The sequence below is a fragment of the Stigmatopora argus genome, chromosome 3 (genome assembly GCF_051989625.1).
Source record: "Stigmatopora argus isolate UIUO_Sarg chromosome 3, RoL_Sarg_1.0, whole genome shotgun sequence".
Lineage (NCBI taxonomy): Eukaryota > Metazoa > Chordata > Actinopteri > Syngnathiformes > Syngnathidae > Stigmatopora > Stigmatopora argus.
Window position 1 is genome coordinate 22280808 of NC_135389.1, and position 24655 is coordinate 22305462.

A 24655-nucleotide genomic window follows, 5' to 3' on the forward strand; every position below is an offset into this window, starting at 1 on the left:
TTTGTGCGGCCCGGGAAAGTAAATCATGAGTGCTGACTTTCTGTTTTAGGATCAAATTCAAATGAAGAGTATAGATGTATATTAATACTCTTCATTTGAATTAATACTATTTATACTGATTTTCCCCCTTTTAAATCAATCATTGTCATTTTTTTATCCATTTTTTTCTGTGTTTTTAGTTCAAAAATCATTTTGTAAAATCTAAAAAAATATATTAAAAAAGCTCAAATAAACATTGTTTTAGAGCTATAAAAAACTGAATATTCAGATCTTTTAATCCAGCTATTTTAATCCATTTATTTAAAAAAAATCTAAATATTATATCTAAAATGGTCTGGTCGACGTGAAATCAAGTTGACGTTGACGCGGCCCGCGAACCAACCCGGCCGAGTCTGACACCCCTGCCATTAAGGATGAAAGGCCTGATTTACCCCGGACTGATCGCCAGTCAATCACTGGACAACACAGATTAGTCCATTGGTTCACATGAGCTTCGCCATCCAACCACTGCATTTCACCACTAATTACCAAAGATGGTCTTTGACAATCCTTCGTTAGCTTATGATTCTCCGTGGCGGCTGGCATTTTGCCCGAATACGGCAGTCAAGCTTCAACGGTTTGCTCTTTTATCGACTTCTTATATATTTATATATACACACACACACACACACACACATATATATATATATATATATATATATATATATATATATATATATATATCCATATAGATTTCAGCAACATGTTTATTACCTATTTATGTCTAAAATGTATTTTCCTGTGTCTGTATTCTCACCCTATATTCTACTGCTACAGTGAAATTTCCCGAAACGGGATGAATAACGTTATCTAATCTAATGTAATTGTTCCCGCACTAGATTCCTCGGTTTCATTCTCATCACTCAAACTCAATAAAAAAATTGCCAGCGCTCGTTGACCCCGTTAAGTCCCGTTTGAGCCGACCCCCCTTTCCTTTCTCAACCCGCTGATGCAAGTCAACCCCTCATAGATCAAAAGCTCGCGGCTGCCAAGCCGGGGCGCCGCCCAGTTCTCCACGCCCACCCCCCTCTCCTCATCAACCATCAACCTTGGCACGGCGTAGACACGCCCCGACACCTGCTCCCGCCGTGCTCGTTTCTCGAGTGTCATAGAACGCTAGGTTTGTTAACCATATGGCAACGCGGCAACAGGCCGAAGGCCGCGTATTGTCCCGCTCGACGCCGTCGCCCTGCGTGGCTCGCAAAGGCTTCTAAATTGTGTTGAAACATCGATTGGGCCCGGGGAAATCGACAGGAAGTATTTTCCATCAATTTCCCAGCTTAGTGGCTATAGCGGTCATTCGCATTTAGCTTTTAAGCGGGATCTGTTGACGCGGCAGATTAAAATTCCTGTCGCAATAACCGGGCCATCTGGCCCATCTTCATCAATGACACTGCGCTGAAAATTGGAATATATTTAACTGGGGCTAGAAAAGCAGGTGTGTTGAACTGTTGTGTTTTGGTTTTGGCTCTGCTCTCATTGGTCCATTTTTGGTTCCCTGCTAGGAAATGCATATTTGAAACAGATATCCCATGGTGCTCTAGTTATACGAGCTAAATCAAGTGTTTTTGGTATACTTGACGTCGGATTGCTTCCTTTACAGTGGTCAAACGGTGTGGGATTGATGTGATTTACCGTATTTTCTCGCATATAAGCCGTGTTTGTAACAAATAAAAAAATATTGAATCAAGGGTACGGCTTATATGCGCACAAATTGGACTCGACATGCACGGTATCAAAGATGAAATGCCATGATGCCATGACGCCATAACACCATGACGCCATAACGCCATTACACCATGACGGCATGACGCCATAACGCTAGACAATGTGGTCGATACGGTCATTGATTTCAAATTGGAGAATAAATAAACAGATAAAACGCTAAACAATATTAATTTTGACGTCTATGAATGAAATGGAAAAAAAAGCGTATCTTGCATAAAATGGGAAAGAACTCACTTGTGTAGTGATGACAAACTAAACCACTCAGGACACACTTCCTGGTTGTACTGCTCACCTGACTTCATTTTTGAATTCGTCCACGTGCAGGCAACACGCTTTTGGAATTCCAGCAGACGATCCTTTAGGTTCATACAGTATCTCAGAAATACCACGTATGATGATTTTTCTTAACATTTTCCCTTCCAAGTAACACATTTGTACTCCCTATTAAAACCATGAAAATGGAGGTCAAAATGGTGACACAGGGGGCGAATTTATATGCAAAAAAATGTAAAATTCAAACATTTAATGGGGACGCCTTATATGCGGAGGCGGTTAATATGGGAGAAAATATGGTAGTTTGTACCTGAGTTCGAGTTCACATTTCTCTCGATCCTGGACTTATTTTGTCTGGATTCTCACCCAAGTGGGTTCTCAATCCAAAACCAATTGACTCTGACACTTCTACCAAACGTAATAAAAACATTGTTGAACCGCATTTGTCCAAAACAATTGCTAATCCAAACAGTCCACCCTTCCTAGTTCCAGGCTCAACTTATTCTACATAGATTTTATTTTTTCCTAATAAAAAAGAAACCGAAATAATTGGATCCTGGATTCCAAAAGTCATTAGACACCACAAACTGCTTGACCGTTCTCCCAAATCTGACCAAGTCATTCAGCGTGCAGCAACGCTTACTAACAAATGCGGATAATCTCATAACTGCTGTGTCGTTCTCCAATGTGTCTTTTTCCTCTTTTATTATTCCAATTGCGCTAATTGGCTGCTTTCACCTTCCGCATGAGGAGCCGCCACGCGAACTTCCCCTAGCGCCCCAGCGAGCCGAGGGATCTCGCATGCATCTCGTGGCAGGGAGCGAACACGTTGAACCGATGGCTTCCGCCAAATTCATCATTTATTGATGTCTCCATTAAAGTCGCATGGAAGTCGGAATAGATTTGGGAAAGCGGAACGGGGCGCCCCGTTGGGAATAACAGTCCACCATCTCGCTAGGCTGTAAAAGATGACCTGTCTGCTCAGATCCAAGACACATTTCATCTATTCTTCTCGGCCAATTTGACGACACCAACACGTTCTTGACTGGGGCTATAGCCACCTTTTTTCGACAAAAAAAAATCGTGCAATACAGTAATCCCTCGAATATCACGGATAATGTACACCAGATGTGGCCACAAGAAGATAAAGGACTTGGACTAAAATTCGACATTAACCTGTTTTTTTGGATTTATATGAATTTACATATAAAGTACACCTCTGCTTACGAAATTTTCAAGTTACGAAAAAGTTCGGGAACCAATTTATTTCGTAAGTAGAGGTTCGACTGTATTTAGATATTAATGACATTAGTCTTGATATGATTATAGCTGTAGTATTTAATAAATATACACTTTTGTACTTGTATTTCTGTATAGGCGCGAAAACATGTATTGCGTTTTTTTGTTAATCACGCCCATGTCTGGTCTACATTCTCCGCGATATTCGAGGGATTACTGTATTCACATTGATTCCTCACTTATGAATTCAGAATTATTTAAGTCACCATCATAAGCATTTGCAATTTTTATCGCCAGTAAAATTCAAATAAATATATGTTGGCATTTTTCCGTGAAAAACAAAATTCACATTCGCTATCCACTGTGTCACAGTCAAATATTTACCATTATGTTTTTCTAGGTTTGATGATTTTCCCTTCAAATGATCCAAGATGGCGGCGCGTACGGGTGCAGCGGCTCTTTGCTTTGTGCAATAACTTCGGGGTGTGCAATATCTTAGATTGTGCAATAATTTAGAATTTATAGATGTGACTTTTATATTTTTTATATTACTTTTTTTTTTTTTTTTTTTACTGGGAAAACACACTTTGTGTAGTAGCAGCACCAATTTCGTTATACGCAGCTGTGTATGATGACAACAAAGGCTTTTGATCTTGATCAATTATGGATTGACATACGAGCTCGGTCTCGGTACACATTAAGCTCGTATCTCAAGGTGTTATTGTATATATAGCACGTGTCAAAGTGGCGGCCCGGGGGCCAAATCTGGCCCACCGCCTCATTTTTTGTGGCCCGGGAAAGTAAATGATGAGTGCCGACTTTCTGTTTTAGGATTAAATTCAAATGAAGAGTATAGATGTATATTAAATTTCCTGATTTCCCCCCTTTAAATCAATAATTGTCATTTTTAATCCATTTTTTTCTGTGTTTTTAGTTCAAAAATTATTTTGTAAAATCTAAAAAATATATAAAAAAAGCTAAAATAAACATTGTTTTAGATCTATAAAAAACTGAATATTCAGGCCTTTTAATCCAGTTCTTTTAATCCATTTATAAAAAAAAAAGAAATCTAAATATATCTAAAATGGTCCGGCCCACATGAAATCAAGTTGACGTTAAAGCGGCCCGCGAACCAACCCGAGTCTGACACCCCTGCTGTATAGCATAAAGAGAGCATACTAAAAATGAATTGAATCTTTACAAAAGTCTAAGCTCTCAAAAATTAGCATTTTTTTCTCTCCAAGTTTCAAGTGCATCTCTGTTCCTATTTTGCAACCTACGCAGGTTCTTCCAGAGAAGTGAAAGCTCCCGCCGGGGTCTCGCAGCAAATCGTCCGCAAGCTGAGAGGAAAGAATGAGTTCAGCGTGCTGGTGACCCTCAAGCAAGAGCGCCTCAACTCGGGGGTGATCCTCTCCATCCATCAATCGGAGAACAGGTTGGCACCCGCCGTTCTCTCAAAAGTCACGCGGTTTACGGTCCTAGCTTAGCTTGTGTCAGCGCCGTCACTTCGTTATTGATGGAATGTCTTCATTTGCCGCTCTTTTGGCCATGTTTTACACGGCGGGCGGGTAAACACAACAAATCATCCGCTATGCTAATGTATTATTCACAGTCCGTCAATGAGCGGAGCTCGCTATCGTGTACAGAAAACGGATGAGACCTTAACCGCAGTCAGCGGGCCGATGTTAGTCGGGTAATCAGAACCCCGATTCGCCGTAATGCCCTAGTTTGTATATTAAAGTCAGTTGCTAATGAGCTTCTTTGCCAGCGATTGCTGAATTTTCTCGCATATGCGCCGTATTTGTTGCTAAAAAAAATGACGAAGGAATCGAGGGTACGGCTTATATGCGAATAAATTAGACTTGACATGCACAAAATTGCAAGGTGACAAAGACCAAACGCCATAACGCAAGACAACGTGGCCGATACGGTCATTTATTTTAAAATAGAGAAAAGATAAACAGATAAAATGCTTAACAACATTTATTTTGATGTCTATGAATGAAATTCAAGAAAAAAATAAACCGCATCGTGCAAAAACTCACTTGTGCCTGCCATTACCGTGACCAGACGTTTGGTCTCCCGGACGTTTGGTCTCCCGGACGTTTGGTCTCCCGGACGTTTGGTCTCCCGGACGTATATAATTTTGAGAGCTGGTTTCAACAGTAGATATTTAGATATTAAACTCTCTCTCTCTCATGAATATAATTTTGAGAGCTGGTTTCAACATTAAACTCTCTGTCATGTTGCCAAACGTCTGGGGCGACCAAACGTCCGGGGCGGCCAAACGTCCGGGCGACCAAACGTCCGGTCACGGAAGCGTTTTTTTTTAAGGCCATTTTAAGGGTACGGCGGAGGCGCCTTCAATGCGAGAAAATACGGTAGCCTTCCCGGAAAAACTTGCATCTCATTTCCCGAACGCATAAAGTCAACGACTGTGAGAAATCATCTCCATTTTTCCAAAAAAACAATGTTTATTGATGCTCACATAAATGATCAGCGCCATTGTTTGGTTGTTATTACCCTTAAGTGCCATGTTTTTATACTCCGCTTGACGACCGTTGATTAAAACGGAACAGCTTGCCGATCGGATCCGTGCTGAGAGCGAATCCTAAATTTCAGACAGTTTTTTTGTGTTCTTTTGTACCACGGTTTCCTCTCGATAGGTACCTGGAGCTGGAGAGCAGTGGGCAACGCAGCGAGGTCCGCCTCCACTACCGCACCAAAGGACGACAGGCCCACACCGAGGTTTTTCCCTACAGCCTGGCCGACGACCAGTGGCACAAAGTCTCTGTTGCCGTCAGCGCCTCTCATGTCATCCTACACGTGGACTGCAATAGGTAAACATTATGACATTTTGCAGAAGACTCAACCCACAACGTAACCTCAAAGTTCGGACATGTGGGCGTGTACAGTCATCCCTCAAATATCGCGGTTCATATAGACCACGTGTCAAAGTGGCGGCCCAGGGGCCAAATCTGGCCCGCCGCATCATTTTGTGTGGCCCGGGAAAGTCAATGATGAGTGCCGACTTTCTGTTTTAGGATCAAATTCAAATGAAGAGTATAGATATATATATTAAATTTCCTGATTTTCCCCCTTTTAAATCAATAATTGTCATTTCTCATCATTTTTTTCTGTGTTTCTAGTTCAAAAATCATTTTGCAAAATCTAAAAATATATATATAAAAAAAGCTAAAATAAACAGTTATAGATCTATAAAAAACTGAATATTCAGGGCCTTTAATCCAGTTCATTTAATCCATTTATTAAAAAAAATCTAAATATTATATCTAAAATGGTCCGGCCCACATGAAATTGAGTTGACGTTAACGAGGCCCGCGAACCAACCCGAGTCTGACACCCTTGCTCTAGACCACTTGTGTCAAAGTGGCGGCCCGGGGCCAAATCTGGCCCGCCGCATCATTTTGTGTGGCCCAGGAAAGTAAATGATGAGTGCCGACTTTCTGTTTTAGGATCAAATTCAAATGAAGAGTATAGATGTATATTACATTTCCTGATTGTCCCCCTTTTAAATCAATAATTGTCATTTTTTAATCCATTTTTTTCTGTTTTTAGTTCAAAAATCATTTTGTAAAATCTAAAAATATTTAAAAAAAAAGCTCAAATAAACATTGTTTTAGATCTATAAAAATACTGAATATTCAGGGCCTTTAATCCAGTTCTTTTAATCCATTTATAAAAAAAAGAAATCTAAATATTATATCTAAAATGGTCCGGTCCACGTGAAATCAAGTTGACGTTAAAGCGGCCCACAAACCAACCCGAGTCTGACACCCCTGCTCTACACAGTGAGGACCCACTTGGGATTGAACCCAGGACCCCAGAACTAACCACTCAACCACCGGGATGCACAATCTTACACATTGACATACATGTTCATTAATAGGTTTTGTCCCTTCATTACATAAATCAAAGTCAAACTCGAATGGTAAATTTGCAACCTGACTGCAGCAGCAACATTTTGTAAATAAAAGTATGTTTGGATAAAGAGAGAGAATTGATAGATGTGAGAAGATCGGCAAATATTTGTTCCTATCGTGTTAACGGGCCCCAATGGCGCCGTTGTGGCGTGACCATGCCTACCACGAGCACTTAGTTGGGAGTCGGTGGTGACGTGACCACACGCGATCACACGTCCCGTCACTCGGTCTTAAAGTGTTCCCGTCCTGAATAACTCAACACTATTCACTTAAAGCTGGGAAGTGTTTTACCTTTAATCTGGAGTCTATAAACCAGGGGAGCGATCTATTGCAAAGATAGCCAGCGTCGGCCTGTGGGAAATAACTCGGTCCCAGCGCTTCAATTCCACTTTGTCTTTTATAGGATCTACGAGCGGGTGGTGGAGGCCCCCAACACGGATATCCCAGACGACGCCTCCTTCTGGCTCGGACAGCGGAATTCCGCTCACGGATTCTTCAAGGTGAGCGCGGATTTTCAACTTAACATTTCGCTCCGCCATCAAACTCATGTCGCCAAGTGGCCTCCACATTCTTTCACGAATCGTCTCCGCCATGTTTACTTTTTATTCACGACGGATTTAATGGCCAAGGTTTCTCACGGTACACGGTCGATTGGTCGCCGGTCGATTGGTCGCTGGTCTTTTGGTCGCCGATCTTTTGGTCGGTTGGTCGCCGGTCGATTGGTCGCTGGTCTTTTGGTCGCCGATCTTTTGGTCGATTGGTCGCCGTCGGTTGGTCGATTGGTCGCCGGTCGATTGGTAGCCGGTCTTTTGGTCGATTGGTCGCCGTCGGTTGGTCGATTGGTCGCCGGTCGATTGGTCGCTGGTCTTTTGGTCGCCGATCTTTTGGTCGATTGGTCACCGTCGGTTGGTCGCCGGTCGATTGGTCGCCGGTCGATTGGTCGCTGGTCTTTTGGTTGCCGATCTTTTGGTCGCCGATCTTTTGGTCGATTGGTCACCGTCGGTTGGTCGCCGGTCGATTGGTCGCCGGTCGATTGGTCGCCGGTCGATTGGTCGCCGGTCGATTGGTCGCCGGTCTTTTGGTTGCCCGGAAGATGATTGATAATTACCATTTAAATCGTTGCTCAAATTCCCTAAATACAAACTGCGAATGACTATTTAGTCATACTTAATGCCCTAGTAATTATTAGGCTAAAGAAAAGCTCCAAATTTCCCGGACTTTTATTGTTTTTTGTTGGAGAAATTGTTAAGACCCTGACTGAACTGACGTCGCTTGTTAAAGGGACAACGCATGTACATACAAACTCTTATACACTTATACACGTCGGCTCAGTGAAACTGCTCATGCCCATTGTTGGCTTTTATTGATGCGTAGACCGTGTTGTTTTACCTTGTTTTGTCGCCGTTTTTTTGGTCGTCGGTCTTTTGGTCGCCGGTCTTTTGGTTGCCCGTTGTCACGGTCGGGGCGACCAAAAGACCGGCGACCAATCGACCGTACACAGTTTCTCACGGCCCCGCCATTTTTAATTCCACCTTCGTCCCGTCTTTCATCGTCTTTGTTTATTTCCCTTTTCCTTTCGAATGCAACAAAGCCCGCCGCAATTACATCGGCAAACCCGTCGATTCGGGGGGGAAGAAAAAAATTGTTAAATAGCCTCCGGACCGCACTCATTAGCCTTATTCCGCGGTATTGTTGATCAATCAAGCGCACGGCCAAGACGCGGCCCAGCGTTGGCTCGCATTTCCCGGGCGCGGACCTCCGTCTGGTTTACATGACCTTAAGCGGCGGTTTCTCGGTCGAGCGGCGCTCAATTCGCGGAGCTCTCCGGGAGACTAACGATTTACCAATCAGCGCTGCAGGCACCGCTGCCAATGTCAAGGCTTTGTGGAGCTGTGAGTCTTGTCAACATTGTACTTTGTTTCACCGCTCTCCCGTGGACTTTTACACAAAAGAAAAAGATCGTAGACGCTTTGGTTATTCCGTGATTGATGAGAGAAAAATGAATCCGACTCCAGGCGAAGTCAGACCGACAATGGCACCAGAGTGTAACGCCACGACGCATCTGACTGGAATAACGCCATAATATTTTTGACTATTTTAATCTCCCTGACAGTGATAGAGCGTACGTTTGACAAGGCCTCGCTGAGTTTTCTTTTTGTTGAGAGAATCTCCAGAAAGTTATTTGCGATGTAATCTTCACTTTTTATGTCTAGAAGTCGTGTGGAAATAAATAGTCAGCGGTCCATTCATTGCTTGAACTCAGATGACTTTTAATTAAAGACGAAATGGCTCAGGTAAAAGTTCCTCTCACAGTAATTACTGTATTTTCCGCTTAAAGGGCGCTGTCTCATTTGCGGGTGAAATATTAGTATTTTCCCTATACACAAGGCAGTTTGGCTCAAAAGGGCAACATTACAGTGGTGCTAGCATGACCTACGCTAGCATGCCGGTTAGCCTATGTTTCATGCTAGCGTAACATTACGGTAGTGCTACCATGACATACGCTAGCACGCAGGCAAGCATATGTTTCATGCGAGAGCAACATTATGGTAGTGCTAGCATGAGATACGCTAGCACGCAGGTTAGCCTATGTTTCATGCTAGTGCAACATCACGGTAGTGCTAGCATGAGATACGCTAGCACACAGGCTAGCAAATGTTTCATGCGAGCACAACATTACGGTAGTGCTAGCCTGACATACGCTACCACTCAGGCGAGCATATCTTTCATGCTAGCACAACATTACGGTAGTCCTAGCATGACATACGCTAGCATGCATTATAGCCCATGATTTATGCTAGCGCAACATTACAGTAGTGCCAGCATGACATACGCTAGCACTCAGGCGAACGTATGTTTCATGCTAGCACAACATTATGGTAGTGTTAGCATAACATACGCTAGCACGCAGGCGAGTGTATGTTTGATTGTAGCACTATCACAATGTCGCGTATGTCTGATGCTACTGCAACATCATAATAGGGCTAGTGTGACTTAAGTTAGCATGCATGGTAGCATATGTTTCATGCTAGCACAACATTACAGTAGTTGACATACGCTAGCACACATGCTAGCGTATGTTTGATGCTAGCACTACCAATATGTCACGTATGTTTGATGCTAGCACTACCGCACTGTCGCGTATGTTTCATGCTAGCACTACCGCACTGTCGTGTATGTTTCACACTAGCACTAGGGCAATGTTGCGTATGTTTCATGCTAGCACTACCGCAATGTTGTGTATGTTTCATGCTAGCACTACCGCAACTTTGCGTATGTTTGATGCTAGCACTACTGCACTGTCGGGTATGTTCGATGCTAGCACTACCACACTGTCGCATATGTTTCATGCTAGCACTAGCGCAATGTCGCGTATGTTTCATGCTAGCACTACCGCACTTCCGCGTATGTTTCATGCTAGCACTACCGCAATCTCGTGCATGTTTGACGCTAGCATTGCCGCAATGTCGTGCATGTTTGATGCTACCACTACCGCAATGTCGTGTATGTTGGAAAAAAAGGCAAAAGGGAGCAAAACTGAGTTTTATTGTGCTGTATTGATGTAATGTGTACTCACGTTAATCTAAGCGGAAAACATCATGAATCAGATGTTGATGTGAATAAGAATCAGGAATTAGATGATGTGCTGACAGTAAAAAAGTGACTGGCAATAAATTCAGCCACAAGAAATGATCCTTGCTTGTCGTTTACAAGAAGAGAAGCGCACCAGATGAGAAAATGTAGACATATTTTTGGCCCACAGCAAATGAAAGTGCATTTCTGTCAGGTAAAAACAAAAATAAAACATGAGGCCAGGACACTTCAACTCTGGAAAATACTCAAATAATCTTGTGCAGTCATGTGACCTGCTTGATTGGTGGCGTCGTTAACGCTTACGTTAGAAACGAAGACACACGAGCCACTGAATTGTTGGATGAAGGCAAATTAGAAGTGGTGGAGGCACGCGTGGTTACCATGGAGACGTAGTTTTATGACTTCCGTCTGTGAGAACTTCTATTTGCAGAGTTTGGCCACAGGCCGCTTGCTACAGCTCGCCATCCATTCCGAGTGCGAGTGCGAGTGCGAGTGGCGAAATAGAATTTGCAACCACCCAAATGGAATTTGCAACCACCGTCACTGCCGTCCGACCTCCCGCCGTGGGGATGATTATTCCGGGGAGATTTTATTATCAGAGTGAAGAAAACACATTTCTTCCTACTGCTTTTACTTTTTGACTTTTTTTCTTCGTGTGCGTGCGTGTATGTTTTCAGGGGGTGATGCAGGATGTTGACATTTTGGTCATGCCTCAAGGATATATCGCCCAGTGTCCAGACCTGAACAGAAGTGAGTGCTTCGTAGAACTTGCTTTCCCTTCAATTTGAAAATGAATTTACATATAGTTGACGTGGTATATTTTTTAAATTGAATTGAATGCTTTTATTGTCATTATGCAGGTAAAACGGGATTTAAAGCATCACCGCAAAGTGCACAAATAACAACAACAACCAACAGATAGATATATAATCAATAAATAACAATAAGAAAATAAATAATCAATAAATAACAATGAGAAAATAAATAATCAATAAATAATAATGAGAAAATAAATAATCAATCGATAATGATGAGAAAATAAATAATCAATAAATAAGAATGAGAAAATAAATAATCAATAAATAACAATGAGAAAATAAATAATCAATAAATAATAATGAGAAAATAAATAATCAATAGATAATGAGGAGAAAATAAATAATCAATAAATGACAATGAGAAAATAAATAAGCGATAAATAACAATGAGAAAATAAATAAGCAATAAATAAACATGAGAAAATAAATAAATAAATAACGATGAGAAAATAAACAATAAATAACCATGAGAAAATAAATAATCAACAAATAACGATGAGAAAATAAATAATCAACAAATAACAATGAGAAAATAAATAATCAATAAATAATGATAAGAAAATACATCAATAAATAACAATAAGAAAATAAATCACTAAAAAAGTAGTCAACATAATAGGTAAGTAGTAGTCACCATAATTCTATGGGTATGTGGTGATGCAATTAAGTTGTGCGTGAAAACCTTAACCCTAACCCGCCTCCAGCACCCCCGTGACGACAATAAAGCGGTTCAGAAAATGAATGAATGAATTTTGCTATCCGGTGGTTAAGGCTCACAAATGAAGCACAAGACAAGCAGATTGAAGGCGAAAATTGAATTTGCATATTACGCCACTTTGTGACAATTTCAAGACCTACTTACCGATTGCAGAACCAATTCACTTCCAAACGCCATTTCCACTCAAATAAAAAAACAACGCAGATAGAGATAACACAACTAATCCAGGGCATGTCACCCTTCCGTTTCAACAATTTCACGCGTAAAACAGTTCAAATTGTTGTCTCTTTAAACTCGCTCGGTCACCAGCACGCAACCGTGACAAAACGCATTTGTCAAGGATCATCATTTTTTCATGATTCTATTGTTGATCCAATGTCCTGTGTTGGATCTCATTTTTATCACCTACCTTTAATCGCACCATCCTAACAAATGCACGAATATCAACGCTGACATCATTTTATCTCACCGTTTAGCATGTCCCACCTGCAATGATTTCCACGGACTTGTACAGAAGATTATGGAGCTGCAGGACGTCCTTGCTAAAACATCCAGTAAGGTAAATAAATGAACAGCTGCTATTCTTCTTCTCTCTTTGTCCTAATATTTTTTTTTCTTACGTGCCTCGAGGGCGTCTTTACAAATGTCTTGCGAATACCCCTGGCGCACCAGCATGCCCACTCCATCGGAGGTCAGAGCTGAAGGTCACGGCGTCCTTTATTCATTCCCCGTAAAACTCTGGAAATGCCCGCAGGGAATTTAGAGAATTAAATTTACATCTACCAGGTCAAATCTTAGCCAGGTTGCAAGTTCATATGTCTGACCTGTGATTGGTCGGCAGCCAGTCTCGCACGTGGACCCCACCTCCTCCGTAGAGCCGCTTGTGGCTCTTTTGATTTTTTTTTTTTTTAAATGAATGCACTGCAGGGAAAATAGACATTGACTGTATTTTCTTGCATATACGCCGTATTTGTTGCTAAATAAGATGATGATTGAATCGAGGGTGCGGCTTATATGCGCACAAATTAGACTTGACATGCACGAAACTGCAAGGTGACAAAGACCAAACGCTATAGCGAAAGACAATGCGGCCGATACGGTCATTTATTTCAAGAAAAGATAAACAGATAAAACGCAAAAGTAAATTTATTTTGATGTCTATGAATGAAATTCAAGAAAAAAAGCCTATCTTGCATAAAACGTGAAAAAAACTCATTTGGTACAGCTTATACGTGGAGGCGGCTTATATGCGAGAAAATTCAGGAATCAGTCATTTTGATAGTAGGCTAATATACAGGATGAGTGGCTTTCATAATAAGGCTTATATGATGCTTTGCTTTTTTTTTTTTTTTTTTTTTGCGGTTCCAGACATTTTTTGTTTGTTCGTCTTTTTTTTCATCCAATCTGGCCCTTTCAACATTTTGGGTTGTCGACCCCTGGTATATAGGGGGTGCATGATGGATGGAGGTCAAAGCTCACGTCTGCCGTGGAAATGCAATCCACTTTCTCGCATGATATTTATTATTTATATACTTGCCAAGATGTAAAATGAATTTTCATTCGCCAGCGGATTGAAGTCATCTCGGTGGTATGCTTTAAGACCATGTCTAATATAAGTTAGATATAACCTCACTTATAGAAATGACTTGAATTTTTTGGGGGGGGTGATTGAATGACATATTTTGGTGGAAATGTGTCATCAAAAAATTCAGACCAAATCAACATTTAAAAAAAAATGCAAATTGATGTTACCAATAAATATGCATATATATTTCAATAGGTTCCCATACAAATTCTGATAGGAAAACACAATGAAGTAGATGTGAATAAGAAAAGCAGCAAAATGTCCCCTTGTCACTAACCATGTGATTAAACTGGCCGTCCAAATCCAGCCATTAAGGAGACTCCTACTCTTCGTCTTTGTCTTCCTCTTCCCCGAGCAGCTGTCCAAGGCGGAGGAGAAGATGAATGGGCTGGACGGCTGCTATTGTGAGAGGACCTGCAGCGTCAAGGGGGTGCTCTACCGGGAGGACGAGGCCTGGACGGACGGCTGCAGGAACTGCACGTGCATCGTAAGGACATTCACCTTTTCATTCGTCAGTGTGTACACATCACAAATATTTTTAGATTAGATTAGAACTTTATTTCATTCAGTATTTGGGAAATTTCCTTGGTTGCAGTAGCAAGACAGACACAGAAGACATTGTAGACCTAGCTAAAAAAAACGAGCCACATTTAGAAAGTTCACAAGGTGGGGACCTTCTGCATTTGACATTGTATACAATGTATGTTTTGACCGGTTTGTTTATAACAGACAATGGCGTTTTTTAAAAAAAAAGTTTTAATCAGCTGACATGTTTCAGCGTGACAAAAACCTAAAAAAAACCCACCATTGTTTGTTATAAACGAACCGGTCAAAACATAGATGACAAGAAAACAAAATGAACTTAGTACAACAATGTATAATATGGACCGGTGGTGGAGTGGTTAGCCCGTCGGCCTCACGGTGCTGGGCTCAAGGGTTCGAACCCAGGTGGGTCTTCACTGTGTGGAGTTTGCATTTTCTTCCCGGGCTTGTGTGGGTTTTCTGCAGGTACTCCCGTTTCCTCCCACATCTCCAAAACATGCATGCTAGGCTAATTGTATGCTAAATTGCCCATTGCTATCATGAGTTGCCTTTTTGCCCTGCGATTGGCTGGCCACCCATTCTTGTGAAGTATCGTATTGTCTTGTCTTTGGTTATCAGCACCACTTTTCACGTGCAAACGGTTGCTTAGCAACCGTGGCGAGATGTATTACAAACCTCAAACGCATAAAAAGTGCCGCCAGATTAGTTGGGAGTGTCGGCGACACCGCTTAGTGCCGCTTCAGACTTCTCCGGGGTCTACTTTGCGTTGAGGAAAGTGGGAATAATTGCCCAAGATAATAAGCGGAATGGGAGCAGTTAGCGACGTGGCACTTGTAGCATATCAGTAAACTCCGCCCCCTGTCAGTCATCCTGCTTTTTGATCATGAAACTATAGATCATGCTAGAGTTGGGCGATATGACAAACATTGTTATCACGATTAAATATATATATATATATATATATATATATATATATATATATATATATATATATATATATATATATATATATATATATATCAGTTTATCGATAATTATCATGATAACTATCCCATCATTTTTCTTTCAAATTTAAACTTCTGTGAATAAGTATATAAATGACGTTCCTCCTTATTTATGAAATTAACTATGTTACCTTAATTTATAAGAGGATATAAAATACAATTTTAAAAAGTATTTTTGTTGTGCAGTAAAGATAAGACCACTCCCTCCTTACACTATAAAAAGTGAAGAATAAAACCTGCAGAAAAATAAAAATAAAATAAAAAAGTTGGATGAACTTAACCCATTTTAACCCGAGATAAAAAGTTTAAAAGAAAAAGAAAAAGAAAGAAAACACCAGCGAGAATTCACTTGGATCTTTTACTGGGTCGGCTCGGTGTTATCCTGCATCTCAATTGCTTATTTTAGCCTAGTTATAGCCCTTTTGCGTACATGCTCCGTGTTAGCCTCTATTGCTAACATGCTAAAAACATGTTTGCTCGCCATCCTCTTCTTCACCTTCACGTTGGTCTGCAACTAGCGTTCATGTCGCAACAGCGCCACTGCTCTCTGTGGTGGTCAGGTGCTGTAATTACAGTTTAAAATGATCACATTTTTACTCAAAAGTTTTAAATATAATTTTTGACAAAAAATATTTCACAATAATTAGCGTTATTGTTTTATCGCCCAGCTCTAGATCGCGCTTTACTAAAACCAGGAAATCGCTTATCTTCAAACGACGCTCGCCTAATTGCTTCTGACAGACATCATCATTGGGGATTGTTTTCCTCCTTTCAGCCAATGGAAGGGCTTCGCTTACCCGCAACCGTCGCGCCGCAATTACGGAATTAGGCAAGATATGTTCTTTACAATTAGCCACGACCTTTTCAAATGCAAAGGTCGGCCAAGAAGATGTTATCAATTAGGCATAGCGGGCTCATAGATGTTGCCGGCGCCGGGCCTTTAGCCGTGAAGGCTGTGCTAATTATAGGCCCAAACGCATTAAGAGATAGCGTTTAATTAAATTACATATTCAGGCGATGCTCGGAATTTAGATTGTAAGCTACTATATTGAAGATTTACAATATGAATTGAGATTTGAATGTAGTCTTGCCCTGAGATATGAGTTTGTGTTTTGCATTTTGGATGTGATTTTTGTTGGACATTCGTTTCTTACAAGTTGAGGAAAATTTACATTTGTGTACTTTGAGCGATCAGGTGTTGTCTTTCCCTTTAAGGATTTTTTGGGGGGGTTGATAGGCATTTATTTTCATTAAAATGATGACTGACCATCTTTAGGGAGCTTTTGGCCATAATGTTCAACATAGTTAGCTGCACTCTTAAAAATTGGAAAGAATAGAGTGGAATATTTGGACTAAAGTCGTGCCACTCAAAGAATTCACAATGAATAGGAAAAAAATGGGTATATATGTCACATTTTTGGGAAGGATTTTTTTTCCGTTGGATCTCAAACCAAGAACAAATATACGCTTTAGTCACAGAAAAATAGCTAAAAAGGCATTCGTTAAAACAAGGTTTTTTTTAGATTACAACAGCCTTTAAAAAAACAACATAACAGGCTTTCGGTAGTAAAAAAAAATATAAGTTGGAGACCTAGGCCAACTTTGAAAAAGTGCAGAAAATATGCTAACTTTTATTCCTTCTCAACTTACCCGATTTGAATATAAATACCCACGTATGAAAATTCAAAGTCTCCAATTAAAGCACACAATTCTATGATTAAAAATCAGCTCAAGTTAAGACCGAATTCACCTCATTCCTGTGTGATTATTATCATGTAGATCACAGGTGTCAAAGTGGCGGTCCGGGGGCCAAATCTGGCCCGCCACATCATTTTGTATGGACCCGAGAAAGTAAATCATGAGTCCTGACTTTGTCTTTTAGGATCAAATTCAAAACAAAGAATATAGATGTGTATTATATTTCCTGATTTTCCCTTTTTTTAAATCAATAATTGCATTTTTTAATCCTAGTTCAAAAAGCATTTCATCTAAAAATAAATATCTAAAAATATTCACTGTTTTCCACTTTAATATTGAACATAACTGATAAATTCATTAATAATTATACTTTAATATAATTATAAAACAATACAAGGAATACATCTATTAATTGTACATCCCTTTAAAAAGACATTTTCCTCTACTAAGAAAAAAAAAAGCTCAAATAAACATTGTTCTAGATCTATGAAAAAAAAGATTTAGGGTTTTTAATCCAGTTCTTTTAATCCGATTTAAAAAAAAATATATATATATATATATATATCTAAAATGGTCCGGCCCACATGAAATCGAGTTGATGTTAACGCGGCCCGCAAACACACCCTTGATGTAGATGATTATCATACAATTAATAATCACTCTCACATCAGCATAACGAACATCCTGTCAGTCTATTTTATTTATCGAGTTGACCGTGTTTGAGATGACTTAACGATGAACTTAAACGACTGTGTCACCCCCCCAAAAATAACACCCCAGCTGTTTTTCAAATGTTATTCTACCAACACGTGTTTCTCCTTTTTTTTTCTCCATCAGAACGGCACGGTGCAGTGCGAGGCCATCTCCTGCCCACCTTCCCAGTGCCCGGCGGGCACGTTGGCGGCTTATGTCAAGGGCGCCTGCTGCAAGGAGTGTCAGCGTGAGTGGAACGTGCTTAACCCGGGTTACCTCCCACCCACAAACATACACAAACACACACACACACACACACAGCCGCGAAACGTAGCGCACGCTTGACTGCGAGAGCTCCCGCCTCCCGCCACGGCTATTATTGACTGGCTTTCTGCCGCGTTGCTAAGCTACGTCGTAACGGCGCATCTCCAACGTTGCCATGTATATTCAACACCAGCGGCCTTCAAAACACAGACGGTCTTTCGTTTATCGTTCCGTTTAAACGGCAGCTTTCACGAAACCCTGACGTTGAGTTGGAGTTGGATTGATTTAATAAGGGACAGCACATAATAATGAACACATTCATATTCATGTTAATGAGCATATAGATGGAAATATGTAAGATTGTAGCCGAGGGATAATTTCTATCTTTAGTCCCTTGTGTAGGTTGAAGATGAATGATGACACATGATATACACACAAGTAGTACAGTTTTAGTGATGGCAATTTTGTTGCTCTAACAGCCAGGCTTTAAGATGATTGGCCGAGAGGAGCAGAGACGGGAGTTCACCAATGTTAATTGCTATTGAGTTCCGGGAATAATTTAGGACTCTATTTGAAGGGAACTACAGAGTCACCTCTAGAGCCAGCCCTTGTTGATGTGTGGGAATTTTTTGGTACAAAATCTTGTAGTGGAGGAGGAGCTATGTGATGTTCATGTTAATGAACATATAGACGTAAATATGTAAGATTGTAGCCGAGGGCTAATTTCCATCTTTAGTCCCTTGTGTAGGTTGAAGTTCAGCGATGACACACATTAGACAAACACACACATAAACGTAGCACAGTTTTAGAAGGCGTTGTGACGGGAATTTTGTTTATCTAACAGTCAGGCTTCAAGATGATTGGCCAAGAGGTTCAGAGACGGGAGTTCACGTATGTTAATTGCTTTTGAGTTCCTGGTATGTGAGGCTTTTGGCTAAATGCACTCTTTTTAAAGGGAACTACACAGTCACCTCTAGAGCCAGCCCTTGTTGATAATTTGGAATTTTTGGGTAAAAAATATTGCAGTGATTGCTCTTTGTGATAAAAGATTTTGGAAATTAAGGTGGCATCAGCATATTTAACAGTATGGTCCCAGTTCAGGCGTTTGTGTTTTTTTAAATTATTTTTTTATAACTGACAGTGGTGGTGCGCTTTTGGTTTTCTATCCAATACGTTGTGTCAATATTTACTCTTAGTCGTCTTTTCTTTTCAGAGGGAAGGAGGGAGCGAACTGTTATGAAGCAGCTCACGATCCGCCAGCTCCCAATTCCCCTCTCGAGTGAAAATGGAATTCTGCAGGATATTAGCTTTCCTCACCCTGCCGTTCTTACGCCATTAACCCAAATTAAAGCCATGTTAAGGCAAATAGGGCAACCTGTCCGTCTTTAAAAGTAACAATATTTCCCTCGCAGGCGGCAAATGGCAGCTTGTTAGCTTTATCGATATGACCACGGCGTTGGAAAGGAATGGGAAAATAGCACGCAAACTCAGTACGGAATATTTGCCAGAACCCAAAAATGCATTGCAACCTCAGTTTAATAAGTTTCAAATGATGAGTACAGACGCTCCCCTACTTACGAACATTCAACTTACGAACAACGGTACATACGAACATGTCTGCAAATTGCGTTTAAGTCCAAAAATGTTCGCAAGTCCAATTTTGTATTTCGCGTCTTTTTCGGAGTAGTACTTCTTTCCGCCGCTAATACCGACGCCTGGCGCTGTGAGAGCTCAGCTCACCCAGCATCTACCTTCTTCGTTGCAATGCGGAAGTGCGTGAATGTATCTCCAGTGTGCAAAGAACCTTTTTCATTTGTATCATTAAATATCTCATGCATCCAATATTGAATATGGTTGGTAAAAAGCTAAAGGCTTCTATTGAGGGAGTTGCAAGGAAGAGTCAAGCCATTTCATTTGAAACGAGTGGCAATAATAACGAAGCTTGATGCGCGTCAGAAAGTGGTGAGCGTTGCACATTCAGTACCATTTATAAACAGAAAGATCGAGCAGCAGGACCCAAATATTGAACGTTGCACAAAGTTTGCAAATCAATTGAATGATGCCATACAGTGCTACTGCATCATTTATGATGAAAAAAAGAAGAAAACTGTGCAATCGTCATTAGGTCGCTTCTTTTGGCCAGTTTCTAATACATAAATCTATCTCTCTCTCTACAGTACTGTACATATTCTCTCCATTTTATTAAATGTTTTTTTTTCAGTACAAACCAATGCGTGTTACTTATACAAGCCTTAAACATACAAATGCACTTATATAAACCTTCAATATACTTATATAGGCCTTAAACATAAATTATAATACAAAATATAGCACTAAATCAACTTACAAACAAATTCAACTTATGAACAATCGCTCGGAACCAATTGCGTTCGTAAGTTGAGGAGTGTCTGTATTTTTTTGTTTGTTTTGCTTTTTTATCTTTTGAATGTTTCATTTTGGACATATGTCAGAAGAAAGAAAATAAGACAATAATATATGTATATAACAATATTTGATGACATACAGGGTCGTCAAGGGCAACCAGATAGTTTCTCTTGCTTTTTATTTTGTAGTTAGCTCGTCAGCCTCATACTTTTAGGGTCTCTGGTTCAAATCCCAGGTTAGTCCTCACCTTCTGGAGTTTGCATGTTCTCCTTGGACCAAAATACGCATGCTAGGCTAACTGGTTGAACACTCTAAATTGCCTAACCCTAACCTATGATTGGTTGTCTGACTCGAGTATGGTGATTCTTCCTCGTCCAACTTTTTCACAAGAATCGTAATCGTTTGGAGACATCGTTAGTGTCATTGGAAAATTGTCACACTGTCGACTTTCCAAAATCACTTGAAAAAACTATTTTGTTAATTGGCTGGACATCATCAATATAACAGTCGGACTGGAATAAGGTTAGGTTAGGTTACAACTTTATTTCATCCCGTATTCGGGAAATTTCTTGGTTGCAGTAGCAAGACAGACACAGAAGACACTGTAGACCTAGTTAAAAAAAACTGGAGTCACGATATACGATTTCAGTATTGAAATCTCATCAAATGTAAATGGCATAAGTATCAACAAATTCACATGCAAGAGAAAGTCTACGGTTACTAATGGTGGATTGTGTTCCACTTCCTTCACGTAAAAGAAGAATGAACCTCAAAATAATCATCCCCATCTTTTTAATGGCTTCCAAACAAATGTGGTCTTCATCACTTGCTGCATTTAAATGATTCATATTTGTTTCCTTTTTTTTATCATACAGCCGTCTGCCTGTTCGGTGGAAGGGAGTTGGTGGAGGGCGATCAAAAGGCTGTGCGCGACTCCTCGGGCAGGTGTCTGCTCTTTGAGTGCAAGGTACACCCATTCATTTTTTATCTCCTCTGACTTGATAAATATATTCTTTTAACAAAGCCACTTCCTCAATTGACATTTTGCCATTTGCTTATTTCGTGCTTGGCTTCAATTGCAGTATTGAAAAACTGTTTATAAAAATGATGACTGAATCGAGGGTATGGCTTGTATGTGCACAAATTAGACTTCACATGTGTCAAAGTTGCAGCCCGGGGGCCAAATCTGGCCCCCCGCATCATTTTGTGTGGCCCGGGAAACTCAATCATGAGTGCCGACTTTCTGTTTTAGGATCAAATTAAAAATAATGCAATAACTTCGGGGTGTGCAATATCTTAGATTGTGCAATATTTTAGAATTTACCTTGCCAAGATGTGACTTTTATATTTTTATATTACTTATTTATGTTTTTTTACTGGGAAAACACACTTTGTGGAGTAGCACCACCAATTTCGTTATACGCAGCTGTGTATGATGACAACAAAGGCTTTTGATCTTTATCAATTATGGATTGACATGCAAGCTTGGTCTCGGTACACATTAAGCTCGTATCTCAAGGTGTTATTGTATATATAGCACATGTGTCAAAGTGGCGTTCCGGGGGCCAAATCTGGCCCGCCGCATCATTTTGTGTGGCCCGGAAAAGTCAATCATGAGTGCCGACTTTCTGTTTTAGGATCAAATTAAAATGAAGAGTATAGATGTATATTAAATTTCCTGATTTTCCCCCTTGTAAATCAATAATTGTAATTTTTTAATCCATTTTTTCTGTATTTTTAGTTCAAAAAACATTTTGTAAAATCTAAATATACATTTAAAAAAAGCTAAAATAAACATAGATTTAGATCTATAAAAAACTGAATATTGAGGGCTTTTAATCCAGTTCTTTTAATCCATTTATTAAAAAAAATCTAAATATTATATCTAAAATGGTCCGGCCCACATAAAATGGAGTTGACATTAACGCGGCCCGCAAACCAACCCGAGTTTGACACCCCTGCTCTAAATGTTATTGATCTCTTCCACCGTCCCCGTCTTTTGAGGTTGGTATTGACCCGCTTCCGTTAATTAAGTTTACGTTTGAAAGAAAACGCCGGCCCACGGACGCCATTGTTGCTACTTTTCCTCAAATCACATTTCATTTTCCGCTTATTCACAACACTCGTAACGGAGTTTGTTTGAATTTGTCGCCAATTAACTTCACGTCCCAATCTTGAACAGGCGCCGTCTCATCCATCATAAGAACAACCAAAAAACAGGATTAGTGGGTTTTAGTTGACAAAACTTAATTGTATCAACTGGCGACCCCCGCCGAGCTCCGTCGCAAGCGTCTGTTTACGACAGCTGCTCGGTCCCCCTAGCCCACCTCGCCCATCCGCGGCCCCCCGTTCAAGCGACTAGCGGTCCCCCGGCAGATCAAAGGAGCAGAGTCAGTCCCCCGACAGATGCTCGCCACGCCACTCATCTCCTCCCCGCACGGCGGCACGCCATTTTGACGTGTTTGCGCGAAACTGTTTGCAGACACTTGAAAGGTTTTGGGAGAATCAAAACACACAACAAACCTTTTGGAGTCATTTAAGTACAGCCGCGTTGTCCCAAAATTCATTTTTTTTCTCCCAGTGGCGCTTTTAAAAACATCAAAGGTCGCCAGGGCCGACTTGAAATGCTTTCACTTTTATTTTGCTAAAAAGACGATCGGAATGAAGTATACACCTTAAATACCTTGAGATACGAGCTTAATGCGTTCCGGGACCGAGCTCGTATGTCAATTTACCCGTATCTTAAATCAACGTTTCCCATAGAAATGAACTAAATACAAATTAATTCGTTCCCACCCTCTGAAAAAAAAACACCACAAAACATGACATTACAATGGAAAAACATTTTTTTATTGGTTGTAATTCACCATCTAGTAACAAATAACTAGTGGTTATGATGTTTAATACTAAAATGAAATACATTAAACATTTAATACATTAAACGAATGTTTGACTGTCTGTATATATTAATCCAAGTTAATTTAAATTAGTTTGTTCGGTTATGAATGCGTTTTAATCTGAGCAGTAAGTAGTTTTAGTCTGTAAAACGGTGATGCACCCCGTCACGGCATAAAGAGTGCGTAGTGCATTGTACCTTCCCGTTTGTGTGCCATTTAATATACCCCTGCCGTTTAATATACCCGGGTATATTAATTGGGGGGGGGGGGGTATATTAAACAGCAAAATACAGTATGGTTTATAAGCGGAGCCAGCTAATATGCGAGAAACTACGGCGCGTTGCATTTGTACGGTTTATTATCACTTAATAAGGGGAATTGCAATCATTAACAAGGGAACCAATTGGCCAATTGACGGGTATAATAACCAGATTGGGAGAATTTATACTTATGGACTATAGTCCTCGCCAAAGACTTTTCTAGAAATATCGCTGTTGCGTCACAAAGCCCGTTGGGAAAGACAGAGAACTATTTCTGGGAAAAGATTCACCATTGACCGGGCAAATAATTGCTTTCGGAAGGAGGGCGAGCGGGGAATAGCGAGAGGAAATGCATATAGGGTGAATAATTAGCAGCGTAATTACATCCAGGGCGCCGTGGCAAATGAGAGCAAGTCGCTCAAGCGCCCCCTCTTCTGCCCGTCACAGGACAGGACCATGCGTCGAGTCGTCCCCGGCGAAGCCTGCCCGGAACTCTCGTGTCCCGAGTCCGAGCAGATCTCCTTGAGCGACAGATGCTGCAACGTTTGTCGAGGTAAGTCGATGATGAAAGTGGTTAGTGCGTATGCCTCGCTGTTCTGGGGTCGAGGGTTTGACTCCAAGGTGGGTCCTCACCAATGTTCCCTCTAATTTTTTGTTTGTCTGGGCAGAAAGACAACCTCCCTGAGCACACTGAGTACCAGTGTGAGCAACATCATCATTGCTCGCTATGGGCACACACCAGTATCACACCTGCCATAAGCAGGTGCATGTCTACTACACATAAATTATTTTTAGTAATAATAAAATATAATGATTAATATCTATGAATGGGCGGCCCGGCGGATGAGTGGTTTGCGCGTCGGCCCCACAGCTTTGGGGTCCTGGGTTCAAATCCAGGTCCGTCCACCTGTGTTGAATTTCCATATTCTCCCTGGGCCTGCGTGGGTTTTCTCTGAGTACTCCGTTTTCCTCC

General features: G+C 40.7%; 1 protein-coding gene across 1 annotated transcript in view; it reads left to right on the forward strand.

The window, feature by feature from the left end:
• The window catches only part of nell2a (neural EGFL like 2a), an 85214-nt gene that overhangs the window by 8489 nt on the left and 52070 nt on the right, over positions 1-24655 (forward strand). The window contains exons 3-11 of the mRNA XM_077596002.1: positions 4564-4714; positions 5946-6119; positions 7627-7723; positions 11495-11567; positions 12830-12912; positions 14297-14425; positions 18021-18123; positions 21401-21492; positions 24130-24235. Coding sequence (XP_077452128.1) covers positions 4564-4714; positions 5946-6119; positions 7627-7723; positions 11495-11567; positions 12830-12912; positions 14297-14425; positions 18021-18123; positions 21401-21492; positions 24130-24235 — 1008 coding nt within the window. The remainder of the gene's footprint in view (positions 1-4563; positions 4715-5945; positions 6120-7626; positions 7724-11494; positions 11568-12829; positions 12913-14296; positions 14426-18020; positions 18124-21400; positions 21493-24129; positions 24236-24655) is intronic.